Source organism: Gracilinanus agilis, chromosome 2, assembly GCF_016433145.1.
Source record: "Gracilinanus agilis isolate LMUSP501 chromosome 2, AgileGrace, whole genome shotgun sequence".
NCBI classification, from domain to species: Eukaryota; Metazoa; Chordata; class Mammalia; order Didelphimorphia; family Didelphidae; genus Gracilinanus; species Gracilinanus agilis.
This window is the reverse complement of record NC_058131.1, coordinates 218,248,975-218,273,348: the sequence shown is the minus strand read 5'-3', so window position 1 is coordinate 218,273,348 and position 24,374 is coordinate 218,248,975. Positions and strand designations below refer to the sequence as shown.

The 24,374-nt window shown below is 41.1% G+C and overlaps 1 protein-coding gene across 1 annotated transcript in view; it reads right to left on the bottom strand.

The window, feature by feature from the left end:
* PKD1L2 (polycystin 1 like 2) overlaps positions 1–24,374 on the bottom strand; it is a 147,224-nt gene that overhangs the window by 78,147 nt on the left and 44,703 nt on the right. The window contains 9 exon segments of the mRNA XM_044663653.1: positions 1,079–1,257; positions 7,486–7,587; positions 9,424–9,654; positions 10,976–11,169; positions 14,640–14,865; positions 17,961–18,092; positions 21,909–22,035; positions 22,245–22,363; positions 23,182–23,370. Of these exon segments, the coding sequence (XP_044519588.1) occupies positions 1,079–1,257; positions 7,486–7,587; positions 9,424–9,654; positions 10,976–11,169; positions 14,640–14,865; positions 17,961–18,092; positions 21,909–22,035; positions 22,245–22,363; positions 23,182–23,370 (1,499 nt within the window).

Here is a 24,374-nt window from a genome sequence, read left to right as displayed (position 1 = left end):
TTCCTAACTCTATATTCTATACTCTATTCACTATGCCACCTAACTGCCTGAATAATGATAAATTAATAAAAATTATTTCTGGCAGACTTATGCCTACAATAAAGAGCATAATATTAATAGTTTTTTTTCTTCTACGTTTCTCAGGCCACTCATTGGACTCATTCTCCTTTTTTTTTCCATTCTCATTTGAGGTCTTTTCCAACTCTGATCTTGTGATGTTTGGGCCTTAGCTCATGCCAGGACTCCTTTATAAATAAGCCTCCTTCTTACCTGAACCTCCTGCTTCCATTTCTCATTTATTTAATCCAAATTCCCTTTCTCTGAATTCAGTTTAAAAAAAAATGAAGGGGCTGGACTCTGTTGTCTCACCTTTCCAGCTCTGATATTCTATTATTCATTCATTCTTGGGTCTGGAAATTGACATTCAATGATTCCTTCTAGCTCTAGCATTCTATGCTTGAAGGCACCTCCCATTTCTGCCAGTCTATGTTCTATGTTGTAAGGTCACAGGATCGCAGGCTTAAGAGTTGGAAGGAATCTTGGAGGTCATTTAGTACAACCTCCACATTTCCTGAGGAAGGAACCTACGACCCATAGAGATTCCTTTACTTGACCAAAGTCATAAAAGTGGCAAGTGACAGAGCTGGACCAGAATCCAGTTCTTCTGGCTCCAAATCTAACATTCTTTCCATTACACTGATTAGCCATCTCTCCAGCAGTTTGTGGCCAGCTCAGAGGTCAGGAGGATATCAGGAATGTTTGCCTTTCTACCTTCATAATCACAGTAACTGCAACCATGAATCTGGCCCTTTTAGGCCCATACAGGAGGGGAAAAAAAAGGGAATATTGTGAATTCTCTGAAGTGTTTTCACCTTAGGCCTTGGGACTTTAGGTTATTATCTCATTTAGTGTCTATGGGAGGTAAAAATTGGGATTGGTACAGTGGACATTATCTCCATTTTGCAAATAGGGAAACTTTGGAACAAGGTTAAAAGGCAGCAATAAGGTCTCTTGACTTCTTGCTCTCCATTCTGTTTGACTCCCTGTGCTCTGAGCTGGCTATCTTACGTGAGCTTACCAGGATGGCCTGTCTCCAGAGTTATCATGCCACAGTCGGATGCTCTGCAGTTCCCCAAGTGGAAATAGAGTAGCCAGCAAGAAGACATCCACACCTCCTCGCTCAAAAACTGGGGTATCTGGGTCTGATAAGTGGTGGGGCTCACTCTCTCCTTCCACTCCACACAGTGTGACTGTCACCTGAAATGATAACAAATCCAAAGTCAGGTTCTCTAATAATATGTTTGAGATCTTTGAGGAGACAAGATACCACCCAACAACTTGAAGGCTTGCCCTTTGTACCACTTTATAAATGATAACAAATTTGGGCTGAGCCATCTATCTCTCAATCAAGCACCCTTGGACCAAAGGCACAGATTGAGGAGATGGCTTGTCCCATTCTAGGAGAGCGGGGCAAAGTCAGGAAACAGAGCCAAGGAAATGGTCCATTTCAGAGGTAGAACCTGGCTGATCTTCAGTTCATGCCAACAGCACCTTTCACTACCAACCTCCTAAGCTACTGGCCAGTAGGTTCTTTCTAATAATCACCTTAGAGATTGACCCCTTTGATAATGTTCTTAAATGTGGATGCAGAAATTCTATTTGAATAATATTTCAGAAATAAATTCTATTATACTGTCCTAAACCACCTCTTTGTGTGTTTTCTCTCCTATTTGAATATTGGCTCCGAAGGACAGAGACTGTCTTTGCCTTTATACTAAACATCACAGAGCTAAAGGCAGACCCCATGCGTTGTTACTCAACCAAGGTCAAGTATGGGTATCAGAGCCAGGACTCAAACCTAGGTGCTGGATCCCCAATGATTAGCACAGTGGCACATAGTAAGTGCTCAATTAATGCTTTTTCATTCATTCATCCATTGCTGAGAATAGTTTGACATACAACTAGATTTTGGGAAAGCATATTTAAAAGTTCGAGATGACGGCTAAATAGGAGCCTATGGACTAACATGCTTAAGGTGAAATCAGTATAGGACATATGGGAAACTCAAGAATAAGTCTGAAGACACAAAAGAAAATTCAGATAAGGAGGAAAAGTGGGAATTGTTTGAGGAAACCAATAAGAATACACAGGGAATTCATTAACCAAAATAGATTTTTTTAAAAAGATGTCTAGAAAATGGAAGCAGGCTTTAGTATATATCTTTTTTCATGACGAGAGGAATATAAAAATATGTATTACATGACAGCAATTGTATAACCTATATCAGATTTTTACCTCAGAGAGGGGGGAGGAGGAAGGAGAGAGAAAATATGAATTGCAAAATGTCAGATAACAATTGTAAAAATTACTTAAATTAAATTTAATATATTTATTTAATTAATTAGTTTAATAAATTTAATTTAATTTAAAAATTATTAAAACAATAAAAAGGTGGGGGACAATTGGGTGGCTCAGTGGATTGAGAATCAGGCCCAGAGATGGGAGGTCCTGGGTTCAAATGTGACAGACACTTCCTAGCTGTGTGATCCTGGGCAAGCCATTTAACCCCCATTGCCTAGCCCTTACCACTCTTCTGCCTTAGAACCAATATCCAGTATTGATTCTAAGATGAAAGATAAGGGCTTAAAAAAATTTTTAAAGGTAAAAATAAATATATAAATAAGGTAACAATAAAAAAAATGGAAACGGGCAGATAAGAAAGGATGACTATGAGAAAGAAAGACTAAGCATTTATTAAACACCTAGTATGTGCTACTTCACTGTGCTAAATGCATTATAAATATTATCTCATTTGTTCTTCACAACAACCCCGGGAGGTAGGTACTATTATGATCCTCTCATTTTACAATTGAAGAAACTGAGGCAGACAGAAATTAAGTGACTTGCCTAGGGTTACACAGTTAGTGAAATATGAGGCTGGATTTGAACTCAGGCTTTCCTGATTCTAGGCCCAGCACTCTTATCGATTGTGTCGCCTAGCTCCCCATGGCTCAGTTCTGTACAAATAGTTTTAGAAGTATTAAAGCTCAGAATAAGCTGAAGCTGGTGAGAAAAACTAAAGACAATAAAGATCATTAAAATATTGTGAAGAAGAGGAAGCTCAGAGAAGAGATAGGACTACTGTTTGGCATCAAAGGACAATAACAGAGAGAAGGCAGACATTTCTCAGTTTTTATTTTGATTCTATTTTGGGAGAGACAAAAATAATTATCTTTGCATTGGAAATGATAGAACAAACCTAGTTAAGAAGTAATTGACATCAAGTCAAGGAAATAGTAACAGAACATTTAACAACCCTTGATAAATTCAAGCCACCTAGACCAAATGAATGATAGCCTTAGATTCTGAAAGAACTAAAGGATATGATTGTTGACCCACCATTAGTGATATGTGTAGGAGTGGAGAACAAGAGAGGTTTCTTAGGACCAAAGAAGGACAAATGTCTCCATTTTTTAAAAAGGAAAAGAGAGTTTTCCAATAAAAAGATTAGAGAACTTGACTGTAATTTCTGGGAAAATTCTAGAACACTCCATTAATGAGACGATTAATGAGCATCAAGAAAAAGAAACCTTAAATCAGAAAGAACCAGCATGGCTTCATCAAGAAGAGATTATGCCAAACTAATTTGATTTATTCTGTTGACAGGGTTCTTAAATTCATAGATTAGTAGAATGCTGTACATATAGTCAATCTAGATTTTATCAAAACAGTTGATAAAGCTCTGGGTGTCCTAAAAGCCTTCATGCATTTAAAACTTAAACTTTTATAAAAGTTTTTGGGATATCGTGTATCTCATTCTTGTGGGAAAGGAGAGATGTAGGTTTAAACAATATAATTACATGGATTTGGAACTGGTTGAATGACCTGGCTTAGAGCAGTCATCAATTTTTTCATGTCAACTTGGAAGGAGCATCCAGGGGAGTGCTATAGGGATCTGTGCTTTTCTCTAGAATGTTTAACATTTTTTATTATTTTTGATTGAAGGCATCAATGACACACACATCAAATTTGCAGATTAAATGAAGCTAGAAGGAATATCTAGCACAATGAAAGTCAGTCAGAAATCCCCCAAAAATTTCATGACAGGCTAGAGTAGTGATGGCAAACCTTTTAGAGACTGGGTGGATGCCCAAACTGCAACCCTCATGCTGCATGTGAGCCCCTCATCTTACCCAAAACAGGAGAGGGAGGAAGCACTCCCATTAGGCTGCTGGGCAAAGGGGCAGGTAATATGAGAAATGTCATCAGGCATGGTAGAGAAGGGGAGGAGAGCACCCCTTCTGGCATGAATGCCATAGGTTCACCAACACAGGGCTATAGCATTGGGGTAAATCTTATAAGATGAAATTCCATAGATGTAAATGTAGTGTCTTATACCTAGGTTAAAAAAAATATCAGCTTTGGGGCAGCTAGGTGACTCAGGGAATAGAGAGCCAGGCCTGGAGGTAGGAGGTCCTGGGCTCAAAAATCTGGCCTCAGACACTTAACTGTATGACCCTGGACAAGCCACTTAACCTTAATTGCCTAGCCCTTACCACTCTTCTGCCTCAGAACTGATATTTAGTATACAAGATAGAGGAGACATGGTTAGAACATAGTTTGTCTGACAAAGATCTAGGCATTAGAATAGATTTTAAGCTGGGTAATATGACACCAAAAAAGCTAATGAAATGTTGGATTGTATTGAGAAAGTCATAGATTTCAGGAACAAGGAGGTGATTGTTCCTCTGTATTCTACTCTGATCAGACTACAAATGGGACATTATTTTCAGTTCTGGGCTCTACAGTTTAGGAAGGATGTTAATAACCTATAGAATATCAGAATGTAACCAGAATGTAACCATAATCAATCCCAGAGTGGAAAGAACTACCTTGGTAGGTAGTGCGGGTTCCTCTCCTTTAGAAGTCTTCAAGTAAAGGCTAGATGGCTATTTGTCAAGCATGTTATAATAGGGTTTCCTTTTTGGCCACTGGTTGGATGTGAGGACCATTAAAGTTCCTTCCCAATTTGAAATTCTGTGAAATAGTCCCTGCCTTAAGGAATTTATATTCTGTTGAAGGGGGGGAAATGTATCCAGAGAAATACATGCAAAATATATAAAAAACACGGGACAGGAGGACACTAACAACTGGGAGGAGATCAAACAAGTCCTTAAGTAAGACATGACATCTGAGATAGGCCTTAAAGGAAGCTAAGGATTATCAGAGGCAGAAGAAATAGGAAGGAGTGAATTTCTGGTTTAGAGGACAACTTGTGAAAAGGTACAGAAATGGAGATGGAATGTTGTGTACAGTGAGTAGGTAACCCTGAAAAGAGTTATTTCAGTTCCATAATCAGTTTGGGCAACAGTATAATATAGGGAAATAATGGAATTATAGTCAGAGCACCTGGGTTTTATTCCCAGTTCTTCTGCTTACCAGTTGTGAGATTATCAGCAAGACACATAACCTCCATGGACCTCAGTATCCTCATCTAGAAAATAAGGGAGTTGGACTAGATGATCTGAAAGGTCTTTTTCAAGGACTCTTATTATCCCAAGAACTTCACATAGTGCCTAGTACATAGTAAGTATTCAATAAATGTTTGTTGATTAATTAAACGTATACTACTAAATTCTCCACCTCATTGTCCTACTATCACCTCAAACTCATCTTGTCTAAAACTGAACTCATCTCCAATTCCACCTTCCAAACTTTCCCTTCTTTCTATCTTTCTCATTTCTATTGATCCTTTCCTTTCTCTCACTCTATATACCTAATCAATAATCAGATTGTAGCCAATAACCAATAAGCAGATTTATAGATTCTTCCTCCTAAAGTCACAAACAATCATCCTCTTTTCTCCACAAATACTGCCACTATCCTAATTCAACATCCCAATTCAATATCCAAGAAGTGATAGCTTCTTACTTGCCACTGGGGTCTATCAAATATAGAGTATACCTGCTCCAATCATCCTATTAAAGTTACCTTCAGAAACCTTCAATGGCTCCCCATTTCTGACTCTTTATAAATAAATCCCTTACATAGACGTTAATACCTTTATGATCTGTCTCTAGTCTTTGCAGCCTTCTCTGCCACCATCTCTTCCCCTTCAGTGAACCCTCCTCTGCATTATGAAATGGGTCTCTTTATTATCCTTTAAATGTGTCTTGTATTTTCAGGCCTCTGAGGTCATGGTAGTTAAGCTATTCCCAGTGGCATCACTTATACCCTTAGCTCTAGGTCCATTTTGCACATCTTAGATGTGGAGACCACACAGACAGCTCAGTAATTTGCCATTATCTGATCAAAGAGTTCCCACCACTGCTCCCAAATAGTAACTGAAATCACTTAATCTAAAAGCATTTGTTAAATGCTAACTCTATTCCAAATGTCTTGCTAAATGCTGGAGATATGAAAAACAGCAAAAAATAGTCCCTGTCCTCAAGGAGCTTTTATTTTGATGAACAGTGTGGGTGAAGAACAATGGCCTAGACCAGCTTTGTCAAACCTTTTAGAGATCACATGCCCAAAATGCACCTTCAAGCTGCCTGTGAGTCCCACCTCCCCCATTACTCCAGAGAAAGGAGGGTGGAAGTACTCTCACTGGGCTGCTGGACAGAGGGGCGGGCCATACAAAAAATGTCCTCAGACACTGTGGCTGTGGAGAGGGGGAAAGGATCAGACCCACTGGCACACCTGGGCACATCTTCACCCATAGAGGCCCAGACCTTCATGTGCAGCCCCTTTTAACTTCTGGGCTCAGCTAATAAGTGTCAGAGCCAGGGGTCAGACCCATGCCTTCTTACTGAGTCTAACACTCTTCCTACCATATATAAACATTTCTTTCAACTTCGTTACAGAAGAAGAATAATTCACATTTCCATTGCACTTTAAGATTTATAGAGTACTTTCCAAAAGCAGAATGTAAGCCTCTTGAGGACAGGAATTGTATTTCATTTTTGTCTTTGAATATCCAGCTTCTAGCCTAGTTTGTCAGGACATGGGCACTTACTGATTACTGATTTGAACTGAATTCCTTACAACTTTTTGAGGAAGGTAGCACAGGCATTCTTCTTCCCATTTTATAGATGAGGAAACCTAGGGAGCTGAAGGTACTTGCCAGTGACCATACCAGTAGTAATTTTTTGAACCCAGGTTTTCTATCTCTATGTTCAGTGACTTTCCCAATATTTCCTACTGTGGTGCTGTTAATTAAAAATTAGGATGGGGAAAGATGCAGGCAGTTGGACTCAAGTACTACTATGGATAAATACTGTCCTTTGTGTTTTGTGCCACGACTTCACTTCCTTCCCTTATGGATGAGTTTGTCAGTTCTTAATTCTATAATTTCTATTTTCAACCCATAAAAGTAATCACAGTTATAGAAACATAAGTGCTAGTCTCCTGGGCTGGGCCTCTCTGACACACAGTTAAACTGGGGTAAATTTATCCATCAGACCCCATTCAGAGTCCTTTTACCTTGGAGGTGGTAGCTGCTCCCCGCCGGTGGCCAGTAAAGACTGTCACCAGGTAATGGTAGTGGGCAAAGGGATCGTTGTCCTCTAGCACTGTGACCTTCACCTGGACAGAATCAGGGCATTATTCAAGCATCTGTTGAGCATAGTCAACACCAGCACCACTGCAGGCAAAGAGAAGCAGGTCATCTGTCCCTGTGGGTGGGAGGTGGCCTGGCAGAGTGGGCTGAGGTGAAAGTCCCCTTTGGCTTCAGACATTAAGATGGCCTTGTAAGCAGCAGAGCTTGGACCCAAATGTACATCTTCTGACTCTGAGACCAGTGCTTGGAGTCACTGAAGCCCAGAGCTGGGAGAGACCTCAGAGGTCATCCAGTTCAATCTCATACATCTAAAACATCCCTGACAAATAGGCATTTTGCCTTAGCCTAAAGACTTCCAGGGAAGCAGTATTCACTGCCTTCTTGTATTTTCAGATGTCCTGATTGGTCTATAGACAAAGCATTGCACATCCGTGATGCCATTTTTAGCTTTACAACAGCCCTGTGAGACAGACAGGCAAATGTGATCTTTGTCTTAAATAAGGAGACTAAGGCCCAGAGAGGTTAAGGATCTTGCCAGGGATCACCCAGTTAGTTGTAGCCAACTGGTTTGTTGACTCCCAGCTTATGTTCTTTTGTCCCAGACCACCAAGCAAGCTCACAGAGAGAGGGCAAAAGAAGAAATCCCCTTAGTCCTCCAACTAATATCAGCAATTATAATAGTTTATATTCCCATAATTTTTTAAGATGTGAAAAGAACTTTGCATGTATTTGATAGACCTCAGGCTCCCCACCCCAACACCTGCTAAAACCCAGCAACAGCTGGCAGAACCCCAGGACTTTGTTCCCCAGCCTGCCTTGTATGGCTGAGCATCAGAACTCTCCATTCCTGAGAACCACCCCTCCATCCCTAGAGACTGGGACTCCCTACCCACCTTAGGGACATCTAGTGAAGTTAATCCAAGTAGCTCACCTTCCCCAGAGACAACTAGTGAGATTAATCCAAGTTGCCTTGTCCCCTACACTCCCTTCCTTCCCCAAACCTATAAGACCCTAGCCTATATCTCCCCCAACTTATACAGCACTCTGTAGCCATCTACTGACATCTGGGCTCCCCTTTGCTGCTCCTCTCCTCAATTCCCCCCTCCTCCTCCCTGCATTAAAGCTTTGCTATATTACCTTAATCTGTTCTCATTGTCTCTTGAGAACCTCCATCAGTCAGACTGACAGTATTATCTCATTTGAAACTAAAAGCTATCTCTTGAGGTAGGTGCTATCATTATCCCCATTTTACAGATGAGTAAACTGAGGCTAAGAGGTTAATTGATTTACCTAAGGTCTTAGTTAATGACTGTCTGGCATGTGATTTTAATCCAGATCTTCCTGATTCCAGGTTCACTTTCAGTCAATAGACATTTTTTAAGCTCCTGCTATGTGCTTGGCTGGATCATTATACTACATTGCCTTTCCATTAGTCATGAAATCTCAGTGCTGGACAGGATCCTGGGACCCATGACCTCTCTAGTAAACAATCATTTATTAAGCACTTACTATGTACTAGATAACTGTACTAAGTGCCAGGGATACAAACACAAGCAAAAAAGAAGCCTACATTCTAATGAGAGAAGACCAAAACAAACAAACAAACAAACAAAAACAAAGCCAACCTAAAAACACAGGAGTAGTGGGGAAGGAAAAGGCACATCACTTTGCAGTGTCAAAGTTCCTGCCTGTTGCAAAAATCCCCTTCATCCTAGAAAGGGTTTATCCAGCTCATTTTGATCATCTCCATTAATGGAGAACAAATTTCCCTCTTAAAGCAGCTCATTCTATTGTTAGATAGATTTGATTGTAAAAAAGTTCTCCCTGGTAGGGAGCTGAAACTTCCCTTCTAGACCACTTACCTTGGCATTATCCTGAATGTCTTTTCTTCTTGCCCAGACCACTACCATCACATACACCACAAAGAGGCAGCCCACGGTGGTCACAACCACAGGATTGTTCACAAAGGTGCCAAAGAGCTCAGCCGTTTGGCTCACATCAATGATGTTGGGCATCACAAAGAAGGTGCTTCCAAAGAAGGTGAGATGGTTGCAGAGGCAGTGGGTGCTATAAAGGGTAGTCTGGGGACCCACCTAAAAGCACCCCCCCCAAAAGCACTTTATTAATGGAATAATGAGATCATAAATTTAAAGCTAGCAGGTATCTTAGAGGTCAGCTAGTTCAATCTCCTCATTTTGCAGATGAAGAGAGAGAGGTTAAGTCACTTACTTACGGTCACACAAGTAATTAGCTGAGCTGGGAGGAGCACTCAGCCTCAGACGCTATATCTAACTTTTTTGGTTTGGCAATCCCATTTCCAAGCTTAGTAGCATGGGATTCAACTTGACTTTGAAAGGGGAAAGGAAAACCTATTAATGCAAGGCACTAACTTGGTTGGTAGGTCAATGTGACCATGTGTCCATGAGAAGTTTATTTTTTCTGACAGAGAGAATGTTAGCTCCCCAGACCTAGATCAAGGCTCTTTGCTTTCTTAGAACAGTGCTAGGCATAGGTAAAAGAGTTCTTTAAACCTAAAGATAGTTTCCCAGAGATTTAGGGTACTTTACCAATATAGGATTGATGAGAATAGCTCCCACTCAACTACTTTTCAGTATTCTGGAAATGGGGGGGATCACAGGGTCATAGATCTAGAAATGGAAGGGACTTCAGAACTTCATCTAGTCCAGCTTCCTCATTTGACAGGTGAGGAATCTGAAGTCCAGCATAGTGAAATGACTTTCCTAAGGTAACCTAGGTAGTAAAATACATGGGTAGAATGAGCTGTAAAGAGATATCTCCAGGGATGATAAGCGATTTTGTATGTGGTGAAATGAAGGCTTCAGTTGGGAGAAGTTCTGGAGGCCATGCATTCAGTCATTCTATCTAAGGAAAGACTTTTCTCAAGCCTTCTCCCAACCCCTTCTAATCTGGATATAGTCCCTAAGACCGGAGCAGGAGAATCTAGTGCTGGGCTGGTCAATGTGTAGAAGAAAATTTGAACAGCTTTGGCCTATTGCTTCAGCCTATTATTGGTATATGTTTTTGTTTCTTCCTTTGCCCCTCTCCCTGCCCCTGACCCCCAGTCATTTGCTACCTCCTGCCATCTTCTTCTTGTGATCTGGGTGGTCTGAAAGCCATTGGCTGAATCATGGGGAAACAGATTCAATTGGGGGATGGGCTGGTCCATAGTGATTGTACCTTATTAGATCATTAGTAATGTTAGTTACCCATCCACCTATCTTGAAACATGGGCTAAGTAGTTAATGATGAACACAAGTCAGGCTTTCACATCAAAGCCACCAGTGGTGCAGAGAAGTCCTATGAAGCCTTGCTCCCCTAGCCCCAGTGAGCTAGACAGGAATGCAAGTGACAATCTGGGCACACCTTTTTCCCACTTCCAGTGCTTCTCCTCACCTGGCAACCATCAGTGCTCCAGTCCTCCTGGAGCTCATCCCAGAATACGCACTGGGAAATGAAACATGTGATGCTAACAGTGACATTGTGATGGGCTGCTGGATCCAGCTCAGCTGTAGGAATCACTTTCACATAATAAGTTCCTTCTCCAAAAGGCAGCTCTTCAGCTCTTAGGATCCAGGTAGCCAGCTGACCTGAAGAGGACCATTCAGAAGAGGGTCAGCCTATTGAGAATTGCTGAGAATGGGCTTTATACAAGAAGGGACACTTATTTGTATAGAAAAAGGACTGGAAATGATACAGGACATGAAGTTCCAAATCAAGGTCTAAACCTAGGAGAGGGGGAAGTGGAGGCATCTGGAACTCTATAAGGCACATCCTCTATCTCCCTACTCATATAAAAGGTTTTAAGGAGACATAAGCAGGAATATGTCCAAGAGCTCACACTCTAAAGAGGGGCTCGGTTTCCGAGCTTGGAAGTAGGCAGGGGGCATTCATCTCCATGCAAAGGGAGACTTCATCTCAGTGGGGAGGGGAATAGAAAGAAGGATGCTTGGTTCCCTCTTCAGTCCAGCAGAGATCCCACCACCCTGACTCTCCCCAATTGAAAGTCATTTTAGCCTTTTCTTACACTAACCAGGGCTTGAGGGCTCTATTCTCTACTTTGTCTTAGGAAACTTCCTTTGCCCCTCCCAAATCCTGAAATCCATACACAGAAGGGGTAGGTCTACTGCCCAATTTCTTGGAACAATTTTCACCCTCAAAGTAAGAGACTTGTACATGAAATCCATGCTGGAAGGAAGGAAAAGACAGAGAGTTGTGTAGATTCCTGAATAGATATGTCCCATAACTTGATCTCATTACCACTAACTTAGACATGATGAGTCTGAGGTGATAGGAAGAATTTCAATTGTAGATGCCAGGCAAAGAGATGGAAATTGGCTTCTAGATACACGGAGTAGAGGTGATACTAGTTGAAACTGTGGGAGTGCATAGGAAGGCCAAGAGAAAAGAGTATTGAGAAAGAAAAGGGAACAGAGGAAAGACTCATGAATACCCAGATTAATAGGACAGGAGAAGGATGAGAAGCAAGCAAATTCAATTCAATTAATTGTTATTAATTAATGTGCCAGGCAGTGTTCTAAACACTGGGGATACAAAAAGAGGCAAAAGATAGCCCCTGTCCACAAAGAGTTTACAATCTAATGGGGGCAGACAACATGGAAACATACAGATGCAGGATCAATCTGAAATACTTCAAAAAGGGAAAGCATTGGAATTAAGAAGGGTTATAGAAGATCTATAAAAGATGGGGTTTTAGTTAGGACTTAAAAGAATCCAGGGAAGTCAGTAGTTGGAGTAGAGGAAGGAGAACATTCCAGGCATGGGAGATAACCAAGGAAAATGCCCAGAGCTGAGAGATGGAGTGTCTTGTTCATGGAACTGCCAGAAAACCAGTGTCACTGCCTTGAAGAGTATGTGTCTTGGAGTAAAGTGTAAGAAGACTAGAAAGGCACGAGAGGGCAAGGTTATGAAGAACTTTAAATGAAGAACTTTAAAACTTTAAATGCCAACAGAGCATTTTGTATTTGCTCCTGAAGGCAGCAGAAACCATTGGAGTTCATTGAATAGGGAGGTGATATGTTCAGATCTGCATTTTATAAATCATTTAAGTGGCTGAATGAAGAATGGATTAGAAAAGGGAGAGATTTAAGGCAGGAATACCCATCAGCATGCTATTACAGTAACTAAGGTGGGAGGTGAAAGGGCCTACCCAAGAGCAATGGCAATATCAGAGGCAAGAATGGGGTCTATTCAGGAGATGTTACAGAGGTGAAGTCAAAAAGCCTTGGTAACAACTTAGATTTAGTGAAGTAAAAGATAGTGAGGTATCCAGGATAATATCAAGGTTGTAAGCCTAGTGATTGGGAGCATAGTGTTGATCTATACAGTAACAGTGAAGGTAGAGCGGGGTGGGATTTAGGAGGAAAGATAATGAGTTCTGTTTTAGACATTTTGAGTTTAAGATGTCTACTGGATATCTAGTTCAAGATGTCTGAAAAACAGTTGGAAATGGGAAATTGGGGGTTAGGAGAGAGGCTGATACAGTAGGAAAGGTAGATTTGAGAATCATCAGCATAATGATGATAATTAAATCCTTGAAAACTGATGAGATCACCAAATGAAATACTATAGGGAAGAAAAGAGGTCTCAGGACCAAACTCTGAGGGACATCTACAGTTAGAGGGTATGATTTGGAGGAGAATCCAGCAAAGGAGACAGAAAAAGAGGGATTCCATAAGAAGGAAAAGAACCAAGAGAGAGTAGTGTCCTGGAAACCTAGAAAGAAGAGAATATCAAGTAGGGGAAAGTGATCAGTAGTGATCCAAGTGATCAAAGGCTGCTGAAAAGTCAAGGAGAATGAAGATTGAGAAAAGATCATTGGAACTGACAATCAGGAGATTAGTAACTTTAGAGAGAACAATTTTGGTGGAAAGATATGGTCAGAAACCAGGTTCTAAGAGGATAAAAAGAGAGAAAGTGGAGGCATCTATCGTGGATGGTCTTTTTGAGAAGTTTGGCAACAAAAGGCAGAAGAGAAATAGGATGATAATTAGCCAGAATAGAAGGATCAAGTGAGGATTTTTTCAAGATGGGGAGACATGGGCAGGTTTGTAGGCAGAAGAGCATGAGCCGGCAGATAGGGAGATACTGAAAATAAGTGAAAGAGTGGGGTTAACAGAAGGGGGCAATCTGTTGGATAGAAAGAAATCACTTGAACTAATAGAGGGGATAGCCTTGGAAAGGAACAAGGCCACTGTATCATGAGAGCTAGAGTCAAAGGAGCAGAAAGTGGCAGAAAACCACTGAATGACAGTATATGAGGAAAAGGGGAGAAGAAGAAACTTGGTAAAAGAGGCCTCAGTTTTTTCTGTGAAATATGAGGTTTTGCTCTTATCTGAGAGAGTAAGGGTAGAGGAAGCCATGGGAGGCTGGAAATGGGATGAAAAGGTTTGGAAGAACTGCTATGGAGCCAGGGGTAGTGAGTTCATAAAGGAGATATAGTAAGATTGCTTAGCAGCAGTGGGGGCCCAGTTGAGGTTATATAACGAATTTGTGTAGACCCAATCAAAATAGCTAGGGATTCAAGAGAGGAGAACAGAAGACTAAGAAGGAGTAGTGAGAAAAGACAAGAGCCATGAAGGCACAGTGTCATAGAAGCCAAGAATCAAGAAAGAATAAAAAAGGAAAGTTGGCTCATAGTGACAAATGTACCCACACAGCATAGAACACATGGCATGACGCATGGTAGATGGTCAGTGAGTCACTGAGGCAATACTGTCTCCAAAGACAATGACATAGAGGCTACTAAAATGCTAAGTAAATGTAAATGCCAGTAAAATGATAGGTACCTAGGAGCGATAGTTCAATTCAACACACATATTGATATAATAATTCATCTAAATCCTAGATTTGCTCACAATATCCCATCTGGGTAGCTCATGGTTTCCACTACATTCCTCTAGCTTCCATTTAAAGATGGTTTAAGATGGAAAATGGTTTTGTTTTTTTAAAAAGTCATTTACTAGCAGAGAAGAGGCCCACAACAAATATAGGGCTATATGATCATGTCATGGAAAAATTCTAATAGGGGAACACATACCTATAAAATCATTCTTTGGGTGAAGGTGAGTTTTGACATCATAGTTGGTCTCATTGGGATAGTAGCCATAGCCCAGGCACAGTATAAGTGGGTGATCAAAGTCCCACTCAAGGTGGATCACCAGAGAAGCATTTCCAGAGGTCATATTCACTTGCAAAGTGCCTGTAGTTGTCAGATTCAGTATAGTCTGTGCATCCTTTAAATTTGTAAATCGAGGCAACACTATCTACAAAGACATGACATGATGGTTACTTAAATGTTATGTGATTTCTAGAAAACCAAGAGCAACTAGAGTTCAGTTCAGCATACGTACTGACCACCTATTATATTTCAGGTCCAAATAATTCCCGTAGTAGGTCCTATACTCTACTAGGAATACAAACAAGAGCCTGCTCAAAGGCCCCAAAGCCCATCATTAAATTTTCAGTGTGAGCATTCTCACTTCAGAAATAGGCAAATAATACAAACTGAGTCTGGATTAATTGCTTTGTTAACTATCTAGATTTAAGAAGCTGATAGAGAAGGTTAATAATGCAGACTAAACTTAAAAGTTGTTGTTTTTATTTAAGAGAACTAGTTGTTAATTATTTACCAGGACACTGCTGTATATAAAGATTAAAATGACATAGTCCCTGCCCTCAAGGAATGTCTACTAGGGGTAGGTAGGAGACATATACAGATAGTTAATAATTTAAGTTTAGACAGGACTAAGGACACAGGAAAGGTCAATAAGAATGGCTTGCCAAGTTCAAGAAGGGGGTCTCCAGCTAAGGAAGGTGGTCAAGGAAGGCTTCATGGAGAAAGAGTACAGCCAGGTGGGAAATGAAGAGATGGTTGCCTCTGGGACTGTCCTTAAATGGAGGACTTGGTAGGAATTCTCTACTGTCCACCCTCTACTCTCCTCAGTCAGAGGAAGAGAGGAGCCCTAAGGCTAGGGATACTATGAGTGTAGAGAGCCATAAACAAACAATTTGATTTGTAATTCATATCAGATCCAACTATAACTGATGATTATAACCAATTTTAATTTCTTTCATTATTCAAAGTTTTCCTGTCTAATAAATCATGTTATTTTGAAGAGAAGGGGGATATGTCGGGAGCTATTAAGAGAAATTAGAATCTCAAGTAGATATTTTTATCTGGACCCCCCCAAAAGATCAATATAGATCAGCAGAGCCGTGTATTGGTTTTTCTCCCTTTCAGGTCGAGAAACCAGAGTGGGATATCTAAGATAAAAATCTGAGATTCCTCTTTTGATTCCTTTCATAATTCTCACCTTTTTTCAAAATGCATTATAGTCTTACTGAAAAAGCTTTGGGCTCTCAGCACTCCAGCAGGAGGGGGGCTAACTCTGTTCCCCTTTGACCGAGAACAGAGATGGCTGCTACGGCCAAGGTCGAACCCTTGGCAGGGCATTTTGCCGAGAATTAAAGTAAAATAATGAGGCTCAAAAAATTGTTTAATACCATCAAGGCTGAGAACTGCAGAGGCTTTTTGGGCTAACGAGATGTCCCAGGCTTCACTTAAACACATATAGTTGATAGTTTAGCATAGGTTTTTTATCTACACCTGGAGGCTTCTAAGGCTTTTGTTTTGATTATAGTAAAAATCCTGCTCTCTGTAACTGTGGGAAACTTTCTTGAGCTTTTGGGGGAAGGGGGAATCTTTAATTTCCTTTATAATAAAGTGGCTACTTCAGTATTTCTTGAAGTACTATGAGCTAACAAGCCGTGCTTCCAATCTGTTTCATTCTTTGGCCACTCAGATTAGTCTTTGGTTATAGAGCAGAATCTCTATATATGAGTGTCTTTGAGAGTTAATGTGATCTTGAGAGTTAATGATGGTGAGAATGTCACCAAAGTTGGATGAGATCCTACAAATCTTCTAGCTCAGGCCCCTTGTGTTACAAAGGAGAAAATGTAGGCCCTTCAGAATAATGTGACTTGCTCAAGGTTACACAAGAATTAAATAGAAGATCTGGGTTTCAAACTCATATCTTCTGATCCTAAATCTGTCACTCTCTACACTGTGCCATGATGCTTCATCTTCTTAAGGAAAGCTGCCAATTCATTTAAAGCCTTGAAAGGGAAACTGTTCTTCCTTATTCCCAGATCTTCCAAGGTCTGATACTGCTAGGTGGCCTCTATTTAAGACTGGTCAATTGCCAGGGAAGAGGGACCTAGTCATTTCTATTGGACTTTTTCATCATAAAGGAGGCTTTTCCTCTTCCTAATTCATTCTGCCAGACTAACATTCATTAAATACATACTACTCTTATCCCCTCCACTGCTCAAAACCCTCATAGAGCCAGGGTTCTTAACCATTTTTTTTTGGTCATAGATTCCTTTGAGAGTCTGATGAAACCAATGAACCACTTCTCAGAATGTTTTTAAATGCATAAGATAAAATACATAGGATTACAAAAGAAATCAAAAGTTGATGAAAATTAAAGATCACTTTTTCCCATCTAAGTTGGTGGGAACCCCCTGAAATACATCCACAGATCTCAGGTTGAGAACCCTTGCTTTGGCAGATCTCAGATTATAACTGATAGGAGTCTAGATTCTGTCCACTTGGCTTTTCAAGGCCCTCCAGAATTTGGGTCCATCCAGATCTCTTCTAGCTCTAAGTTCTCTGTCTCAATGAAGTCTATTGACTGACCGAGAGCTAGTGTATTATATTCCACATCTAAAATAGGAAGACCTGGGTTTAAATCTTGTCTCAGATACTTGACTAATTGTGGGATTAATAGTGCATAAGTCTCTTCTGAGCCTCAGTTTCTTCCTATATGAAATAGAGATGATAATGCCTATAGTATCTGCTCTCTAAGGTTATTATAAGGTTCATATGTACTTTATAAACTTCCAAGTGCTATAGAGATGTTACCTATCCTTATTACAAAGCTCAAAGGTTCAGAGAAGAATCTTGGGAGCTCTTGAAGAACAGGGATTGTCTTTTGCCTATCTTTGTGGCCTCAGAGCTTATAAAGCACAGTCCTGGGCACATAGAAAGGGCTTAAAAATATTTTCTGGCTGACAAGTCAGACTGTCAGGTCTGCCACTTTGCCTATTAGGATACCTCCATCTGCCTGGGCAACACTTCGAAAAAGTCTCTCACCAGAGACAGAACAGTATATTCTCACCATCTTTAGTGTCTTCTTTGAAGCCCTGCCTCTCAGAAGGCTCTACACTAAAGTCTCTTTCTCAGGAATCTCTTTTTACACAATTCCAATCTTGAGAGAAAGCAGACTATTGGACTTCATATTAGGAGCTCCTGATAGTCAAGTCAGAGAACATGCTCAAGGTAGAACCAAACACCTACCTCAATATTGTCTTTCAGATCCCTCACTGGGATGAGCTGGCCCTCAGGGCTAGTCAGATGAAGGCCTCCAACACTCCCTTGAATATCAAAGCTGCTCCTTGCAGGGAAGGGATTCTCAGAAAAACTCACCATCTAGAACCAAATTGAGGAAGATTTTGCCTAGGCTGAGGAAAGAATCCGTGTAACAGACTTGTGCTCCATCCCATGATGGATGGGACATGGAGCCATCTATTCCTTCATTTGAAAAATGAATACAAGTTGGGGTTCCATTGGTAATGTTTTTGTACCCTACCTCTCTGGAAATCTGAGTTAGCAACATTGGGGACTTCAATGGGTAATGGAATTAGGCATATTTATCTTTAAAAAGGAAAGGCTTGGAGTTGAGTGTGATAAGCTTCAAATACTTGAAAGACTGGGCTGTGAAAGGAGGATTAGAATTGTCTTGTTTGGCCTTAGAGAGCAGAACTAGGAACAATGGGGTAGAAATTGCAGAAATACAAAGTTATGTTTGAACTCAGGAAAAACTTTCTGAAATTTAGAGCTATTCAAAAGTGTAATGGATGACTACTTGGCAGATAGTGGGTTTCTCTCTCATTGGAAGTCTTCAAGCATAGGACAGATGACCGCTTGGATGTATTGAAGTAATGATCATTTTTCAGTTATGGGTTTAACTAGATGGTCAATGAGGTCTCTTCCAATTCTGAAATTCTGTGATGGCAGCAGGCACCATCACAAAGTAGAAGAAAGTGTTTGCCTGGTCAAATTAGGTAGGGGGACCCACCCATTGAAGTCATCTATGTTTTCCATTCATTCTTTGCATTTAGCCTTCTTTCCAAACATGCTAAGATACCACAAAGAACAGAATGACATAAACTGCTTGATAGTACGTTATCACAGGCTGAGCTCTCTGGAAATCTCTTTCTTCAAATCCCTTTTCCTTTTGTTCCCCCCAACTTCATAAGAACAATGAGTTCTTTGGGTAAGACTGGCCTGCTGTTCTAAGCCATCCTAGATGCTTGCTAGACAGTAGGAAGTGGCTGGTCAGTGAAGAAGATGGAAAGAATATGGTGGCCCATTTTCTAGTCTACTCAGACACATGTTTGAACTTCACATGGCAGTCAGGCCTCCATTGAAAGCATGGACAAGGATTCTGTGAAGTTCTTGTCCAGTTCTGGATATAACAAACTGTATGGCCAGCTCAAAATGATCTTTGGAGACTGGCAGCTGGGAAAAGGGGTAGAGAACAGGGCCTCAGCCAAAACAAGACTTTCCATTTATATTGAACATTTGTTGTACTTGCATAGTTATTTATAAATTACCTTCCCATTAGAATGGTAATTTATGTAAAAAAAATCCTTACATTCTGTCTTAGAATCAATACTAAGTATTGGTTCCAGGGCAGAAGAATGTAAGCAATAGGCAACTGGGGTTAGGTAACTTGCCCAGAGTCACACACCTCAAAAGTGTCTGAGGCCAGATTTGAACCCAAGACCTTCTCCATCTCCAGGCCTGGATCTCTATCCAATGAGCCACCTAATCTGGCCTTTAGAATGGCACCTCTTTAAGAGTCAAGACTATGTTTTTTTTTTCCTTTCTCTGAATCCCTTGTGCTCGGCCTGAAACAACAATCATTTAATAAACTCATGTTGACTAACAGAATAAAAGAATCGGAATAGGATATATGCTAGCCTGAATCCCAAAGTAGAAAGCCATGAGACTTAAGAATTAAATGGTCTAAGCTCTATACCTATTTACTATGTGATTTTGGGCAAACCCCTCTCTGGAATTCAATTTCTTCATCTGTAAAATAGAGAGACAATACTTATACTAATTGCCTCTCACTGAGCAATTGTGAGAGATGAATTTTGTTCAGACAGGAAGCAATTATCAGCAGGTATTATTACTGGGGAGGGAGAGAAAGAATGGGTGGATAGGAAAATAGGGGCTGGGGGAGTGGACCTGGGGGAGGTGAGGGCAATGAGACAACAGGTGGGAGGAGGCAGATGATGAAACAGATGGATGGTAGGATCAGCAAGTGGCTGTTGCCAGAGCAGATTGCTCCCTGATCAATACTTTCCTGGGCTCCTCTCACAGTACAAAACCAGGTCAGCTAATCCTTGATAGGGAAGGGGGTGCATGATTCTTGGCCCAGATGAGAAGACTTCTGATGCCAGATGCCTACATGCAGGTTAAAGATACTGGGGTAAAAGAGGAGTGATTATAATCTCCTCCCCCTTATCCACAGGTAGGCAGATATTTTATAAGGTAGGCAGCTAGGAGTCACTGCTTCCCATCTCCCCATCGTAGTCCAGCCCTCTCCTTCCTACCTTCTAAGTTCAAACAGTCTGTACATTAGAATCACACTTGGAGGAATTCACTTGAAGTTAAGAGTTAGAAAGGAGAAGAAGTCATCTAGTCCAACCAAGACTTCAACAGGGCTTTCTTCTAGAATATGGTTATCTCTGTTTGGAGGCTCCCAAGAAAGGGTGACCCATTGATGCTTTTAAGAGGCCCAGTAGCAATAGTTGTTACTAATAAGGTGGGCCTTGGTCTCTCAGCCAGGACTGAATGGTCCCTTGGATGAATGGCACCTCAGTCATCCCAGGCCAACAAGCCCAATCCTCAGGTACAAATCTCCTTTGGAGTTCACTTATTCATAGATAACTGTTAAGAGTCAGAAGGCATCTTAGAGATTATTTTAGTCCAAACCCTGTCATTTTACAGATGAAGACTGGCCAAGATAAATGACTTCCCTAAGAATATACAGCTAGTTGGTGGCAGAGTCAAGACTTACACTCAAGTCCCCAGCTAGTCTGGGGCTCTTTCCTCAATCACTGACCACACTGCTTCTAGGCTGGGTTGGGCTGGGCTGTCTTAGGACAGGGCTGTTGGAAGGTAAGGGGCGGGGGAGCAAGAAAGAAGGCCCAGTGAGGAGTAGGAGGCCACAATAAGGAAAAGAATGGGGTGTGCAGCATATATACACAATACTGGCTTTCATCACAGCCACCTGTGAGTCAAGTGTGGGAGGAGGAAGCCCAGGGACAGAGGGATGAGAAATGAGACAAGAAGGATCAATCTGGAAGCCTTGGGAGATGCCAAGGTAACTTTCCTATTCTACCTTCCTGGCCTAAAGCCAAGGAAAGTATTGATTGAACCACAGAATCTCAGAGTTGGAAAGTATTTCAGAGACCTTTTAGTCCAGCCCATAGCTGAACAGAATCTCCTGACCTGGCAAGGATTCAATCAGCACCTGCTTGAGAACCTCTAGTGAAGAAGAGGCAACCCATCCCATTTATTGGACAGATAGAACTGCTAGGAAATTTTTCCTTAATAAAGCCTCAATTTGCCTTGCCGAGGCTTTCTAGTTCTGCTCTTTCAGGTCAAGTAGAGTTAATTTAGTTCTTCTTTCATTCCAGCTTGATTTTCTCCAGTATTTTTTATTTTTGAATTTTTGTGATTTTCTTATGAGAGCCAATTCTAGTTTACCTTTTTAAATGAATGAATAAATAAGTCATCTTAGATCTAAAGTTTGGAAGGGGCCTACCTTAGAGGTTATCTGTTCTAGCCCCTTTATTTTATAAATAAGGAAATTGAGACCCAGAAAGGTTAAGTGAATTGCCCACAGTCACACAAGTAGTAAGTGGCAGAGCCAGGATGCCAATAGTGACAGGTGACAATTCTCTAGTGCTTTAAAGGTTGCAGAATATTTTCATGCAGTATCTGACTTGATCCTCATATAATCCACTGAGGTAGGTAATGCAATAATTTTTTCCTCCGTTCTACCAATGAATAAACTGAGGCTTGGAAAAGACACTTTTCCCAGCATCTCTCTAACACGGACATATGGATACTGCTTCTCACTGATCATTGTCATGTAGGATGACAAATAGGAAACACAGAAGGAATTTGAAGTGTTAGAATCTTTAAGGCAGGGGTGTGAATACCCACCCTTACGTCCACAGGTTCATCATGATTCCCCAAGGATTTGAAGGAGACAATGCTGGGCAGAGTGAAGGCAGCAGAGTTGCTCATGTTGAAATGAAAGGAAGCACCATCCAGACCTTGTGGTTGCACCCTGACTTCCATGAAAGGCAAACAATCCCCAGGGGGAGAAAGAAGAGGAAAATCAACATGAGATAAATGCATATCCTCAAGTTTTCTCATTACAAATCTAACACTTTTTCCACTATACTAATGTGGCCTCCCAATAGCCTTTGGGACAATGAAAATGCTCCCAATGAGGGCCCGAAGCCTTTCCTAAGGATACTATGAGCTTGCTATTACCTGTTGATATACATGGAGATAGAAGGTAAACTCAACATGGTGGGATGGTGTCTTGGGGGCTTTCCTAGCAAGAGAGCACTCTGTAGATTCTCCAGGGCACTGAGCAGCTCTACAATCACCTGCCAAGAAAGAGGAGCATGACTCAGTTCATCCATCATTCCTAGACTGATATTTCTCTCCCACAAAATTATGCTTTTACTGATGTGGTACAGAAATGCAGAATTGTCTAAAAAGGAAGGCCACTCTTCCCTCTGGCTTGTGCTGGATTTGGCCAAATATGGCTCTCACAGGAGTAAGAGGGAGGATTTTCTATGGGTACCTTGGCAAGGGGGAGGAGAAAGAGGGTCCCACTGTCCCCACAGTTTCCTGTTAATAAAGGTTGTATCTAGTATTCTTGTCTTGATCCACCCTCAGTACTGGGACCTTCCCTCTATTGATTATCTCAACGTTTTTGTGCACATAGCTTATTTGTACATAGTTGAGTTTTTGTTATCTCCCCCTTTAGACTATGAGTTCCTTGATAGGAGAGCCCGTCTTTTGCCTTCCTCTGTATCTTAGCCTAATGCCTGGCTCATGGTAGACACAATAAATGCTTGTTAACTGACACCACCAAGGAACTAGTGTAGCTGGGGTTCCCAGGTCACCCTATCCTATGAAATCCTTCCACCTATCCCTTGAGGTCTCTATATGTAATGCCAGGGGCAGTTAGGTTGCTCAGTAGATTGAGAACCAGACCTAGAGGCAGGAGGACCTGGGTTCAAATCTGGTCTCAGACCTTTCCCAGCTGTTTGACCCTGAGCAAGTCATTTAATCCCTATTACCTAGCCCATGCCACTCTGCTCTCTTGAACTAATACACAGTATCAATTCTAAGATGAAAGGTAAGGGTTAAAAAAAAAAGGGAATGCCTTTTGTCATTCTCTTTCAGTGACAATGACCTGGCTGGCACCAGAGCCCAGTGGCTCTTCAATCTCTTGGCTCCTCGATGCTTCAAGCACGTTTCCCACTGCATGGAACAGGTGTGTGGCCATCATCTGGCGCTTCTGTCTGCCGGTGTCATCCTCAGGACTAGACATCCCTATTGCCAGGGACCTGCTGACATTCTGAAGAATGTGGCTGGCCACCAGCTTGTCCCCCAAAAAGAAATGGGAAAATTAGTTGAGGACAGAACCAAACATAGATGACTGTCCACAGGGCCAGTCTGCACGAGGGTGTGTATATGTAGCCTTCCAGTGGTAAGTCACTAGTGTTGTCCCCTTCAGGCCACAGGGATTTAAAGAGCCCAAATGAAGAAATTCTGCGGGACCTGACCAGAATTTTGATTGACTTGCCTTGAATTACTTGTGCCCATACTAACCCCAACTTGACTATGAGAACCATACTACCCTTTCTCAGCCTGTTGAAATCCTTCTCTCGTTAAGATCCTATTCAGAAGCCACTTCTATCATCAAGCTTTCCCTGATTTCCATAATCAAAAGTGCTCCCTCTTTCCTCAGACTTTTTAAGAGTATTTTGTCTGAATCTCTCTATCCTATTCTACCTCATCATACTCTTTTGAGTTCCTGTCAGCTCTCCTTCCAGTAGTTCCTTTCCCCCTTCCATGAGATGGATAGCTGCAGGGACCACATTTGACTTCATTTTTGTATTCACAACTTCAAAGCTGCAGAGTGGATAAAAGGTTACTTTGGAATAAAGAAGACCAAGATTCTGACACACACTGGTTAGGTAGCATTGGGCAAGTCATTTAGCTGCTCCATGCCCCCAGCAACTCTCAAAAGCTAATCAGTCTTGGGGCAGTTGGATGGCTCAGTGGATTGAGAGCCAGGCCTAGAGACAGGAGGTCCTAGGTTCAAATCTGGCCTCAGACACTTTTCCTAGCTGTGTGACCCTGGGCAAGTCACTTAACCCCCATTGCCTAGCCCTGTAACAAATAAAAAATTAATACAGAAGGATATATATAAAAGATATTAGGGTTTAAAAAACAAACAAAAAGCTAAACAGTCTTTATACTATATATATATATATAATGTCTGTATAATATGTAACATATTATATATTATTATATTATATTAATATATTATTAATATTATATAATATTATATAGTAATATTTATATGTACATATTACTAAT